Source organism: Leucopleurus acutus, assembly GCF_964270905.1.
Source record: "Leucopleurus acutus genome assembly, chromosome: 10".
Lineage (NCBI taxonomy): Eukaryota > Metazoa > Chordata > Mammalia > Artiodactyla > Delphinidae > Leucopleurus > Leucopleurus acutus.
This window is the reverse complement of record NC_139153.1, coordinates 38,154,251-38,166,607: the sequence shown is the minus strand read 5'-3', so window position 1 is coordinate 38,166,607 and position 12,357 is coordinate 38,154,251. Positions and strand designations below refer to the sequence as shown.

General features: G+C 56.4%; 2 protein-coding genes across 3 annotated transcripts in view; one reads left to right on the top strand and one right to left on the bottom strand.

Moving 5' to 3' along the window:
* Positions 1-6,026: 6,026 nt before the first annotated feature.
* Positions 6,027-12,357, top strand: part of MAPKAPK3 (MAPK activated protein kinase 3) — a 37,713-nt gene continuing 31,382 nt past the window's right edge. The window contains exons 1-2 of one of the 2 annotated variants that reach the window (XM_082847675.1): positions 6,027-6,247; positions 6,563-6,725. In XM_082847675.1, coding sequence (XP_082703801.1) covers positions 6,067-6,247; positions 6,563-6,725 — 344 coding nt within the window. In that variant the 5' untranslated portion in view covers positions 6,027-6,066. Of the gene's footprint in view, positions 6,248-6,562; positions 6,726-12,357 lie in introns of those variants that run through there. The other variant, XM_082847676.1, reaches the window with a different exon arrangement.
* On the bottom strand, positions 7,021-10,910 carry CISH (cytokine inducible SH2 containing protein). The gene is made up of 3 exons (XM_082847682.1): positions 10,780-10,910; positions 7,790-8,010; positions 7,021-7,550 (listed from the first exon to the last, which is right to left on the bottom strand). Exons 1-3 carry the CDS (start codon positions 10,797-10,799, stop codon positions 7,027-7,029), a joined length of 765 nt encoding a protein of 254 aa, XP_082703808.1. The 5' UTR covers positions 10,800-10,910; the 3' UTR covers positions 7,021-7,026.

The window sequence follows — 12,357 nt, the reverse complement described above, 5'->3', positions numbered from 1 at the left end:
CGAAGGGTGAGTAAGAGTTTGCCCTGGCACAACTGAGGAAGAGGACATTCCAGGATGAATGATATCCTGGTATGTGGAGGGCTGTTTGGAGGGAAGCAGAATGAAATGGCTTGTTGGCAGTTTGGGAATCCATGTCTTGGAGCCTGGGGTAAGGCACAAGCAAGGTATGAGGGGAGCCTGTGAATATCACTAAATGAGGAAGGCAGGACAAGTTTGCGTTTGCAAGCCCCTCACTCTGGAGATGGTGATAGGGCTGAGGGAGCCAGTGAGGAGGCCATCAGGATGGTCCATTCAGGTTGGTGAGTGATGGTAAGGCTAGATCTGGGCAAGGCAGCCATGGGGAGCAGCAGGAGAGCAGCTTGAGAAGGACCAGGGGCAAGGTAGACGGACGTGGAGATCAACAGGTGGGGGGTGCATGTGGGGGTTGTGGAGGCATGATGGGGGGAGAGTGGAGGCATGTCTAGGGGACAGTGAAGAGTCCAGGTCTGGACAGGGGGAGTCTGGAGGGCCTTGAACCAGGCTGTCCATGTTCCTAGTCAGAAGGCAGCAGACTCAAGTTCAAGAGTTCTAGGGTGAGGGGGACAGGCCCTGACCTGGGATTCAAAGTCCTGGGCTCCAGCCCTGTATGGCCACTTCCTCTTTGGGTGACTGTGGACAAGCTAGCCTGACTCTCTGGGTCTCAGGCTTGCAGCTTTGAAATGGGACAGACCCAGAGGTGCTACCCAGCTCACCTCCCTCACCTGTGACTCACCTCTGAGGGCATAGACCACCGAGGGCGTGGAAAGTAACAGGCCTGAGGGAGACCCATCCTCCAGGTGTGGACAAGGGTAGCAGATGGCCTAGTCTCTACTGGAGCTGCAAGGGAAGTTGCTAGAAGGTTAGGCTGGTCTAGCCTCCACCCCAGCCCATGCAGAGACCAGGCAAAGGGTCTATTTACCACGACTGGAACCCAAGGCCTTGGTTGGCAAGTGATGCCTGAAGGTGGAGGGCTGGGCTGGCAGGGCAGCATCAAAGCTGGTGGGGTGAGAGGCTGCTTATAGCTCCAGGGAGTTCCAGCCAGCTCCCCTGTAGCTCCCATGGGGACCTCAGGGGACATCAACACCTGTTCGGGGACTTCCCTGGTGGTCCAGTGGTAGAGAATTCGCCTTCCAATGCATGGGATGCGGGTTTGATCCCTGGTGGGGGAACTAAGATCCCACGTGCCAGGGGGCAACTAAGCCCACATGCCACAACTACTGAGCCTGTGCGCCTCAACTAGAGAGCCCACGTGCCGCAACTACACAGCCCACGCACTCTGGAGCCTGCACGCCACAAATACACAGCCCATGTGCCCTGGAGCCTGTGTGCCACAACTAGAGAGAAGCCTGTGAGCTGCAACGAAGAGCCCGCATGCCGCAATGATGATCCCACATGCTGCAATTAAGACCCGACGCAGCGTAAAAAAAAAAACCCTGCCCTGCCCACCTCTCAAATGGGATTAAAACAAGGGACAAGGAATAGTTACAGTGACAGCTGCAGCAGCTGCCATGTTGAACCCTCAGGCTCTCCTCAGTATCAACTTATAAATCCTCCTGGGCCCCCCATGTCCCCTCTGAGAGACCTGCTGTCACTCTCCCCATTTCATAGCTAAGAAATCTTATGAGGTTCAGTGAGGTTGAGGGAAACAGGCCCCCCAAACCAAGTGTACAGCACGTAATCCAGACTGGAGGGGAGGTGGGGGTAAAACCAGGGTTGGAGGGAAATGATAGCCAGGAGTAAACCTCCAGGGACCTCCTGTCTTAAGTATCAGATGTGGGAGCCCCAGCCTGCTGCCCCAGAGTGACCATTGGAATGGCCCCTTGGGTGGTGGCTGTGCAGCCTGCCTAAGCTGGGGAGGGGGCCCATACCCTGCAGTTGGCGTGGGGAGGACACCTTCACCAGGAGAAGCTGTTGAATTTCTGGCAAAGCTCCAACCTGCTTTATATTAAAACTGGTCTAACAGGTTGGTATGAAAGGTCTGCCCAGGCCTGTGCAGGCTCCACTTCTCCTGAAGAAAGAGGGCCTTTGTGAGGTCCCAGAATCCTCCTGCCTTCTTGATTAGGACTTATTTCAGGCTCTTGGCTCCTCTGTTTCACTGTGGAGCTGTGCTGGGTGGGAGGGTTCCCATCTGAGAGTGGAGCCAGCCTGGCCATGTCCCCAGACCTGTTCAGACCCATGTTTGCCCTTGATCCAGCAAGATTTGCTCAGTTGGCAGATTAGAAGCTGGGCCCAGGTGCAGAGACCCCGATGGTTCAGGGTGTGTTAGGACATTCGGTGATCACGGGTGAAGCCTCCCAGCAAGACCTCTCGTTGACTGACAAGAGAAACCTGAATGGCCTAGTGGCATCTCTGTCCCAGAATTTTTCCAGAGGGGCATCATGAGTCCGAGGATGGACACCACGTAGGATCAATCTGCAAACCCACTTCCCCGTGGCCTGACAGAATCCTCTAGGGCAGTCCCCAGCCCCCCTCCTCCAAAAAGCCTTCCTGAATTGCCTGGCCTTCTACATGTCCCCAGTGCCTTGTGAGGGCCAAGGCCTTAGCATGCCAGCCCCTGGGAGGCAGAGCAGAGCAGCAGTTTATACAAACGAGGTCTTGAGTCAGGGTTTGAACCCCGGCTCTGCCCCTCACAAGTTGTGTGACCCTGAAAAAGCCACCACCTCTCTCTGACTCTTACCTCTTCTGCTGTAAATAGGGACAACCTCTGCTGGTGTGCAAGGCTGCAGTGAGAACTTAATGGGGCACGAACCGCACCCAGGATCACCTCGCCTCCTCTGCTCTCCACCACACCCTACTCCTCCATATCCCATACCTCTCAACCTCCTTCTGGCCTCTGGCCCCCAGGCCCTTGTGGGGCCATCCCCCCCACCCCCAGCTGACAGGTTCACTCCTTAGAACTGAGCACTGGATCATAGCTTGTCCCTGCTAAACACTGAAGGGGCGCTCCACCACACCAGAGCACAATCCATGTGCACCCTCTGCCCTCTCCACCCGCCCTCTGTCTCCTCAGCCCTCCTGGGCAGCCAGCCATCTTCTGGTCACACCAGGTTTGTTCCTGCCTCAGGGCCATTGCACTGGAGCTCCTTCCACCTGGGATGTCCTTTCTCTAAGTTGTCTGCATAGCCAGTTCCTGCTCTTTGCTCGGGTGTCCAGGCTCAGTGCCGCCCTGCTCCAGAGCTTTCCCCGACCCTCTCGTCGGCAGCAGTGTCCCCACACCCAAAGCACTTTCTTCCCCGCCTCCTGCTTTGCTTTCATTTCACTCTCAAAACTCATCCTGAGTGCCCATTTGTTTACTTGTTTATCTCTCGCGTACCAGCCCATGAGTCCCACAAGGATGGGGAGTGTGTCTATCTTATTCCCTGCTGTGTCCCCAGGGCCCAAATGGAGTCTGGCCCAGTTTGTGCCCAAAGAGCATGTGTGCTGGTGAAGGACTTAATTGGTAAAGGGTTACCATCAGTTATTGTTTGTATGTTGTGCAGGGTCCTGTGCGCCCTCCAGTTAGCTCCTTTCTTCCTCCTCGGTCAGTGCTGGTAGGTGTGCTCCTTTCACCAGCCCAGAGCCACCCAGGGGTGATTGCAGTGACCAGAGGATTTTCAGCATCTGTTAGGCTGGGTCTCTGACTTGGGTCTGGGGCCCGATGACATGCTCTCCACTGATCCTGTTCTAAGTAGGCGTCACTCACTCCCTTGGTAGGGAAACATGAAAATAAGATTGAAGCAGATTGGGACTTCCCTGGCGGTCCAGTGGTTAAGACTCTGTGCTTCCAAGGCAGGGGCTGTGGGTTCGATCCCTAGTTGGGGAACTAAGATCCCACATGCTGCGCAGTGCAGCCAAAAAAAAAAAAGAAAAAATTGAAGCAGAAAAGTATCAGGGGTCAGAAGTAGCCGGTAGGCCCTCCTCAGGCAAGAGCTGGACCCTGGCTTGGGCTGAGGCGACGGGGAATGGGATAGGACCCTTTTGGTCAGGCCAGTGGCTCCAGAGACCTTAGCAGGCAGGAACGCGAGGGGATAAAGCCAGCATCCAAGAACAACTCACCTGAAAGCTGCCCCCCTACCCCAGCTGCCCGTCCTCGCCACCTCATGTAGCAGTGCAGGGGCAGGTGGGCAGTCAGGACCCCTCAGGCTTAGCTCTGCTCTGTGCCTCACCTCCTCAGTCAGTCCCTTGCCCCCTCTGGGCCTCAGTTTCCTCATCTGTGAAATATGGGTAATATTTAGACCTACTCCCAGGGTTGTGGTGAGCATTATATGAGGTGCAAAGCCCTTGTCTGTTGCCAGCACCCGGTGGGCACCCTGAGACGTGTCCCCTCTGTGGACAACGAAGGGCTTCCTCCTGCTCCAGCACTTTCTGTCTGGGTCATGGCACCAGGTGGTGAAGAGCCTGCCTTTGGCCCTTCTGTGTCTGCTACCTACCCACTGGGTGACTCAGATCTCGGGGTGGAGCAGACAGAGGGGTCACCTCAGGTATTTTGGGAGTCATCAAGGGGCTGGGATCCAGGCTGAAACAATGAGGAACTGCAGACATCCCTGGCAGGGTCATGGTGACCTGGAGGAGGTGTTTGTTGGGCCCTGCAGCCAGCAATGGAGAAGGCACCAGGCGGGACACGTGGGCCTGGGCACCACTCCGATAAAGACAGCCCTCACCCACTTCTTGTTCACTCTCACCCAACATCAGCTCCATTCTTTCCCACAACTATCTCCGTGCCCCCAAGGTTCTGTGCCTCCATAGTTCTTGATTTATTTTTTTTGCGATACGCCGGCCTCTCACGGTTGTGGCCTCTCTCGTTGCGGAGCACAGGCTCTGGACGCGCAGGCTTAGCGGCCATGGCTCACGGGCCCAGCCGCTCCGCGGCATGTGGGATCTTCCCCGACCGGGGCACGAACCCGCGTCCCCTGCATCGGCAGGCGGACTCTCAACCACTGCACCACCAGGGAAGCCCCATAGTTATTGATTTTTATCCTTTCCTGCCTCCTCCTCGTCATCAACATTGTCACTCCTCACACCTTCCTGCCTTCAATCTGCCGACATTTGCCTCTTCTAATCTGCAGCTTTTAATTGTCTAAGGGCTAAGAAGATAGAAAGGTTAGAACTGTTTCTAAAATAAGGGTTAAAGGCTATGAATGAGGTTCACAGGAGCATTCCTGTGAGTTACTCAAGTAAAGGTGCAGAAAATTTCAGGACATAGTGGGATTCCAGGTGCTGAAGTGCTCCAAAGGCAGACCATCAGATGATGGAGAGTGTTTTCATTTTAATTGCTTTTTCACCTACTTCTGATATGCAGGACCCTGAGTGAGAGAGTACCCAAACTCCAATCAGCCTAGACCAGAGCCCCATTAGCCCCATCCCAGGCCAGACCCTGCCAGCTTACTGGCCACTATCCACAACTCAACTGTTCCACCCCACTGCACAGAATGACCCTTCCCCAGGCCTCCTTGTGGTCAGGAATATAAGCTTCCCAGTCACGCCCTGGTGCCTTGGCATGCCCTGTACCTTCTCCTTGGAATGACTGGCCCTGACTTCTCTGATTGTTGGTCTCCTCATCTCAAAAGACGCTGCCCCCAGGAGTAGTCCACAGTCCCCATCCGCCTAGTATTCTCCACTTTCAATCTTTAATTGACATCACCTGTTTACACATCTCTCCGACCTGGTGCTCCTCTGCCACCACCCCCCACCTGACACTGGGCAGTGACCCTGCAGGCAATCCAACTGGCCTTCATCTCCTGCATCCCACCCTCCAAGGGGAAAATAGGGAATGAGTGGAGAAAGGCTTCTTGCTATCCCCTCCACTCTTTACTGGGTGCCCTAGCAGGACCTGCTCTGCCACATAGGTCTCTGGGCCTCTGCTGACCCAGATGTAAAGTGGGGGATAATGATAGTAAGATCAAAGGGGACAAACTGTGTACAACTCAAAAGAGGCCCCACTGAGGGCTCCATAAATGAAAGGTACAATTTTATTGTCATTACAGAAAAATCAGTGAAAAAAAAATGACTACCAAACTGTGGGTTTTTTTTTTTTTTTAGAAACAATTATTTTATAAAGTCTTATCAGATATGTATTTTCTTTCCCTCTTTCATGTGCAGGCACCTTCCTGGGCAGGAAGCAGACCCAGCAGAGGTGGAGTGGCAGTCCTCAAACTACCATGCCCCTCCCTGACACGGCACCCACACTCATGCAGGGCCTGTGCCCCAGCGAGACCAGCTCTGTGCAGACAGGGCTCTGCCCTGCAAGGGGGTGAGTAGCAGGTTCTGCAAGGCGCTAACACTTTGGCTCTCTTTTCTTGTTTATTCACCCATCCTCCCAAAACAGGGCTGGAGGCAGAAGAGGGTGGACACCTTCACAGGTGGGTGGGTCAGCGCCAGGACACCCAGGACTGCCTTGGGTCCAGCAACACATCTCAGGAAGAGGCTCTCGGCCGGGAGGAACCAGAGAAGCTGAGGCAGGGCTGGGGTCTCTGGAGCACTCAGGGCTCAGGCAGAGAGGTGGGGTTGGCTCTCCAACCCAAGGAGAATAAATAAATAAATACTATATAACTGTGCCGTCCCCCAGCCTGGCCTGCTCCCGCAGAAGGGGACTGTCAGTGTCAACCTCAGTTCCTCTGGCTGCCATCCCCCCTGAGACAGAGGCTGGCTGAAAGGAGGGGGCCTGCCCCACCCTGTGGACTGAGAAACCAGGGCCGGCCAAGTCTACGCAGTTCAGGAGGCCACAGCAGGTGAGTTGGGGCCTGGGCCCAGCCCACAGGGTGAGACGAGGTCCTGCCAGTCCCCTCTTCTGTCACATGGCCCACCACAATGGAGCCACATGGGAGCTGGGGGCACTGACCTCCAAGTCGTGTGACACTCCTCCCTACCCCTCACCCCCAGCCTTGTTCCTGCAGACCCTTCCTGGTCCAGCTGCCAGATGCATGTGGCACCAGGATGACTGGAGGAGGGATAGTGGGAGCCCAAGTCCAGCTGGAGCCGGTGTCCCCTCCAGGGTCTGGCTGGGTGAGGCTAGGCGGTTGCTTGGCTGGGTCAGAGCTGGAAGGGGTACTGTCGGAGGTAGTCAGCCATGCGCCGGGGTAGTGGCAGGCAGTCCACATCGGCCACCAGACGGTTGATGACGAGGCGGCACAGGTGCTGCAGGCTTCGGGTGCTGCTTTTGCGCACAAAGGGCTGCACCAGTTTTAGGTGTACAGCAGTAGCAGGCAGTGCTGGGTCACCAGGTGCATCTTCCTTAGGGGTAGGCAGGGCTTGGGTGGTTGCAAGGTCAGGACTGTCACTTCGGGTATCTGCAGCACAGGAGGCCACATAGTGCTGCACAAGGCTGACCACATCTGGGAAGGCCAGGATGCGCGGCCTGGACAGGCAGTTGGAGTCCAGGCGGAAACTGGAGTCGGCGTACTCAATGCGCACGTTCGTGGGGCCACGGGTGGTTTTGACCGACAATGTGAACAGGTAGCTGGGGTGGGTGCTGTCACGTACTAGGAATGTGCCCTCTGGCATCTTCTGCAGGTGTTGCCGGGCCTCACTGGCCGTAATGGAACCCCAGTACCAGCCTAGGCAAGTGGAGAGGGGGCTAAGAGACTGGTCACAGTGGAAATTAGTTGGGTGCACCAACCCAGGGCAAGGCAGGGCTCAGCCTCTCTCTTCACACCTCCCTGGGGAGTGCTGTACCCCTTCTCTCCCATCAGACTCTTCTGGCCAGAGCCATGCCTCTCAAATTAGACACAACAGGCAGAGCTAAACTTTCCCCATCAGACTTCAGGACAAGTCCTGCCTCCCTCCTCAGACTCACCAGATTCCCGAAGGTACGAGAAGGTCTTGGCTATGCACAGCAGATCTTCTTCGGGGTCCAGCACCTTGGGCTCACCCTCTGGCTGGGCTGGGGACTCCTCTGCTTCTTCCTCCAGGAAGGCGCCACCAGGTAAAGGCTGCATAGCTTGTTCGGGCAGCTCCAGGGACTCGGGCCACAGGGGCCGCTGCCCGATCTGCTCCACAGCGAGCAAAGGACAAGGTCTAGAAAGAGGTGGATGGGCGCTGAGTGGAGGCCCTGTGCTCTCCCCATTTCCAGAGATCCCCTCTGCCCCAGACTGGCTATGTGACCTCTGGCCAGTCTATCTCACTATGAGTCCTAGTTTCCCCTCTGCCCACCCACGGGCTCAATGAGACCAGTACCCCACCTCCCACTTGTCATCACAAAAGGCCCCTTGATTACTTCCCCCACATATGAACCCTCTTCTGAAAGAGACTTCTCCACCCTCCTGCATTTATTAAACAGTAATTACAGTCATCCCTCAGTATCCGCGGGGGATTGGTTCTGGGAGCCCCCGTGGATACGAAAATCTGCGGATGCTGAAGTCCCTTATATGAATGGCATAGTACAGTGAATACTTTGGGCCCTCCATATCCATGGGTTTCGCATCTGCAGATATGAAGGGTCAACTGTAATCTCTCTATTTTGCACCAACCAAATACACTTCATTCTCTATAGGCATCTCTAGCTCACAGTGGCCAGTTGGTGTTCTCACCACACTGACAGGATCCAGTACAAAGAGGCTTCACAGTGGTGCCCTCCTGGCAGTGGTGGGCCAATTAAATGGCACTTGTCCTGGTTGAGCCAAGGGATTGGTCACATGCTACCTCCCCATAGATAGGAGTATCTGTCAGAGGGACCTAGGTCCACACTGGCCAGGGCTTAGGGCCTGGAATAATATCCCCAAACAGGTCAGACACCAATCCTGTTCTCTCCTCCTCCCAGCTGAGGGTATAGGATAGACAGTGGCCTCTATAGGCACTGACAAGTCCCACCTCCCATAAATATGAGCTCCCACCAAAGGGCAGGGTACTCATCCCACATTCCAGATCCTACCCTGACGAGCCTGCCCTACGAGGCACTATGATCTTATGCAAACACTGTTCTTCACTAGACGTCAGTTTCCCCTCCTCCTCAATGAGGGCCTACTAGCCCAGACACTGAGGGGTTCGGTCACACCATATTTTCAGATGGCTAGAGTTGGGTTGCTGAACTGGCCCCAATCTGAGCAGTAGCTTCCCTTTAGGGGAAGCCCACCCAGCATGGTGATCCTGGGGCTTCCTGGGATTGAGGGGCATGGCCCTGGTTCCCAAGGAAGAGACTGCTGGTCCTCTCCCACTCATCATAAAATAAATCCTCGGGTCTTGGGTCTGGTTCTCCGCTGGCCTCAAGACACCAAATAATGAAACCCTGGGCCCTACCCTAAAGGAGAACTCATAACCCAAAGTCATAAAAGCAAAGAATGTTAGGGGGAAGTCAGGGTCTGCCTGTTCCTGAGCTGAGTCTGCCAGGCTAAAGGAAGGAGTAGCGGGGAAGGCACCGCAGGCTGAGATGATGGTATGGGTAAACACTGACAGGTACTGCTTACGAGGCAGGAAGAGGTGGGCAGGAACTGGCAGCAGGAGTCAGGCAGAGGAACCAGATCTGACAGTGTAAGTTATACAGTGTAGGTTATAGGTGACTCTTAGAAGATTTTAACAAATCAGGGGCCCGTGACCACTCAAGAGAAGGGGCCATAAGACCCTAGCATACCACAGCCTGCTAATACTTTTCCACCCCTACCCTGGCTGTACTACGGGAGCTCTGGAATCCCTGTTGGGGAGCTAGAGGCTGAGTTTCAAGGAACTGGTTGATGGCCTGCCTGCTGGAACCCAGAGCTCAGCTCAGGCCCAGGAGCCTTCTAGGAGTATGGGAGGTGTCATTGTCGTGGCGGTGGCTGTTATGTTCCAGGTGTGGGTGGCCAGTATGTGTGTGTGCCTGCTGTGGAGCCCAGCCTGTGAGTTCTGCCTGGGCACATAAGCCAATGAGGCAAACTCAGCCCTAAGCGGGGATCCCTCAGCAAAGCTGACAACCCATACCTACAATTGGGAATCCCTGCACCCTACTTCAGGAGGGCACCAGCTGGTCTGTGGCTGTGTGTGTGTGTAGGTCTTAAAAATCTTGCTTTCCCTGCTGTGGAGCACCCATTCACATCTTCTTTCATTCTCCCTGGAACTTTCCGAGCTCCTGTCAGATCAGTTTGGAGAGCATCAGACCCTTGATTGAAGGGGATCCTGAGGCTCTGGCCAGAAGGAATGTGCCAAGAATGCTCAGCTGAGGCCAAGACTCTGTCTTATCAGTCCCCACCCCACCCCCACATTTTGGGACACTTGGAGAAGGGAGGCAGGAGCCAAGGTCCTTCTCACATTGGGATCCCATTTTGGGCTGAGAGGAGGGCTGAGGACATTGTGGGGGTACCTCAGGCAGGACTGGGCCAAACCTAGGCTCTCCCAACAGCTGCTTGTTCAGCAGGTGCCAACCAGGGGAGAGGCAAGGATCTCAGGCTGGCTTCCCAAGAACAGCCTAATTGCTAGCCGAGGCAGGAGAGTGGATGACAGGACAGAGAAGGGCAGGGGCTGGCCCAAGGTCACAGTAGACTGTTGGACCGGCAGGCTAGGATAGAGCGCTCCGGGCCCAGACGGCTGGGCAGGTGAGCCACGCCTTGGAGGACGCGCTGCCTGAGGCGTCTACGTTCTCCCACACTTAGCCCACCCTGTTTCTCCTGTCGCCAGCCAACCCCCAGTTTCCCTACCCACAGTGCCAGTAGAGGTGGTGACGATGTTGTCACCCTTCCCTGTTGTTTCTCTCGAGGTTTTTCCGCGCTCTATCATTTCCGACCGGTCAAGCCCTCTTAATGCTCGGCAGCTAGCACGAGGCCAGTACTCTGCCGCGTGCCGGCGCAGAGCTGGGCGGGGGCGGAGAGCCGCGCTTACCCCTGAACGCAGAGGACCATGTCACGTCAGCGGCAGCGGCTGCTCCGGAGCTGGGGCTCGGCCTGACGGCGGCTGCTGGAGGGAGCCAGTGGGCGCGGGTCGCGCTCGCAAGGCAGGCTCCTGGGGCGCACGAGCGGCGGGTCGGGACTGAGAGGTGGCGGCGCGGGCCGGCCGGGAGGGCGCGTGGGGCGGGCCGGGAGGGCGGGGCGAGCAGCCTAATCTTTTGTCCTCTGTGTCCCAGCCCTTCCCGGAAGCGACGTCTTCCTAGAACCGCCGGCTGTGCGGCCGGGCGGGGAGGGGTGCAGGCGAGGGAGTCGGTTCCCTGGTCTGCGGCCGAGGGCCGCTAAAGGAAACACCTTTGACAGATTTCCAAGAACTTTCCAGGAAAATGGGGCGGGGCTCCGCGCGCCGACCAATCGCAGCGCAGGAGGTGGAGCCGAGTGGTCACGCAGGGCCAATTACAGCGCTTGGACCCGAGGCTGACGTGACCAAGCCGGGTTGAGAGTGACCTAGAGAACATTAGGGAAAGTCCAGGTTGAAGAGGGCTAGGGAGGTGCAGGTGCTCTACCTACCGGAGCCCAGATTTCTTTCGGGCACTCCGCTTCGTTGGGAACAGGCCCCCTTATCTCTCTGTAGAACCGGTGGCAGCACGAGGGCGCGGTCACCGGCCTGTCCGCCCAGCTAGCGGCTCCTCCAAGGCGGTCTGTCTGCTGTGCGGGGGCCCCCTGTGGGCTGCACTTGGACCCCTGGACTCTGTTTCTGGGGAGGTGGGTGGCAAAGGGTGCGGTTTGGAGAGGGACATTAGGGGAGGGAAGGGGTACAGAGGGAGTACTCAGATACGCGCAGCTTCACGGGGGTCAAGCCTGCGGCCACCACAGCCAAGAGGATCCAGGCGAGAACGTTTTCACTGAGAGTTGGGGGAGGAGGCACCATCCCAACCTTTGCACCAGGCAGGGCCATCCAGTCTCGGCCCCAGCCTGTCCTCTGGCCGGCCCTTTAATCAGGGAAGAAATGACTACCGACTTGAGGGGCAGGCAGGCCCCCAGCTCACCCCACAGGACAGTTCACATGTGTCTCTGGGTTGGTGGGTTCCCTAAAAATGTGGGAGAGAGACCTGGAGCTCCAAACACCCAGAGATAAACTGAAGGTGGGGGGTAACGGTAGAGAGAAGGATCAGTGACACCCCCTCCCATCTACATGGAGCACTTGATACATTTGATTCTCAACAGCTGGTATTACCCCCATTATGCCGAGCCCCAGGGAACAAAAGTCAGAAGCCCATGCTCCTACCCTTGATCCTCTCCACCTTTTCCCAGTTCACTGGACTCACCAGGGAACATCTTGAAAGACCATAGGGGCTGCACACACCTCCTCTAAGCCCTTGGACCAGAAGGAGAGGGAGAGAATTGGAGAAGTGGCAGGGTCCACTCCCCCCTTCCAACTTCCCGGTGTGTACCCCCAGGTTCCTCAGAAAGAAGGTAAGCTTCAGATCCCCTAGCAGGGATGACAGACTCCTGGCAGGGTCCAGAAGCCTAAATGGCAGTATCCAGGTTTTCCCAAGGCAGACAGGGCTGAGCT

What these genes read in the sequence shown, in the direction of transcription:
- CISH (XM_082847682.1), bottom strand. Translation starts at nt 10,799, where the DNA reads ATGGTCCTCTGCGTTCAGGG. An exon ending in ATGGTCCTCTGCGTTCAGGG is followed by an intron (nt 8,011 to 10,779) that starts GTAAGCGCGGCT and finishes ACCTCTTTCTAG; the next exon opens with ACCTTGTCCTTTGCTCGCTG. An exon ending in CTCGTACCTTCGGGAATCTG is followed by an intron (nt 7,551 to 7,789) that starts GTGAGTCTGAGG and finishes CCACTTGCCTAG; the next exon opens with GCTGGTACTGGGGTTCCATT.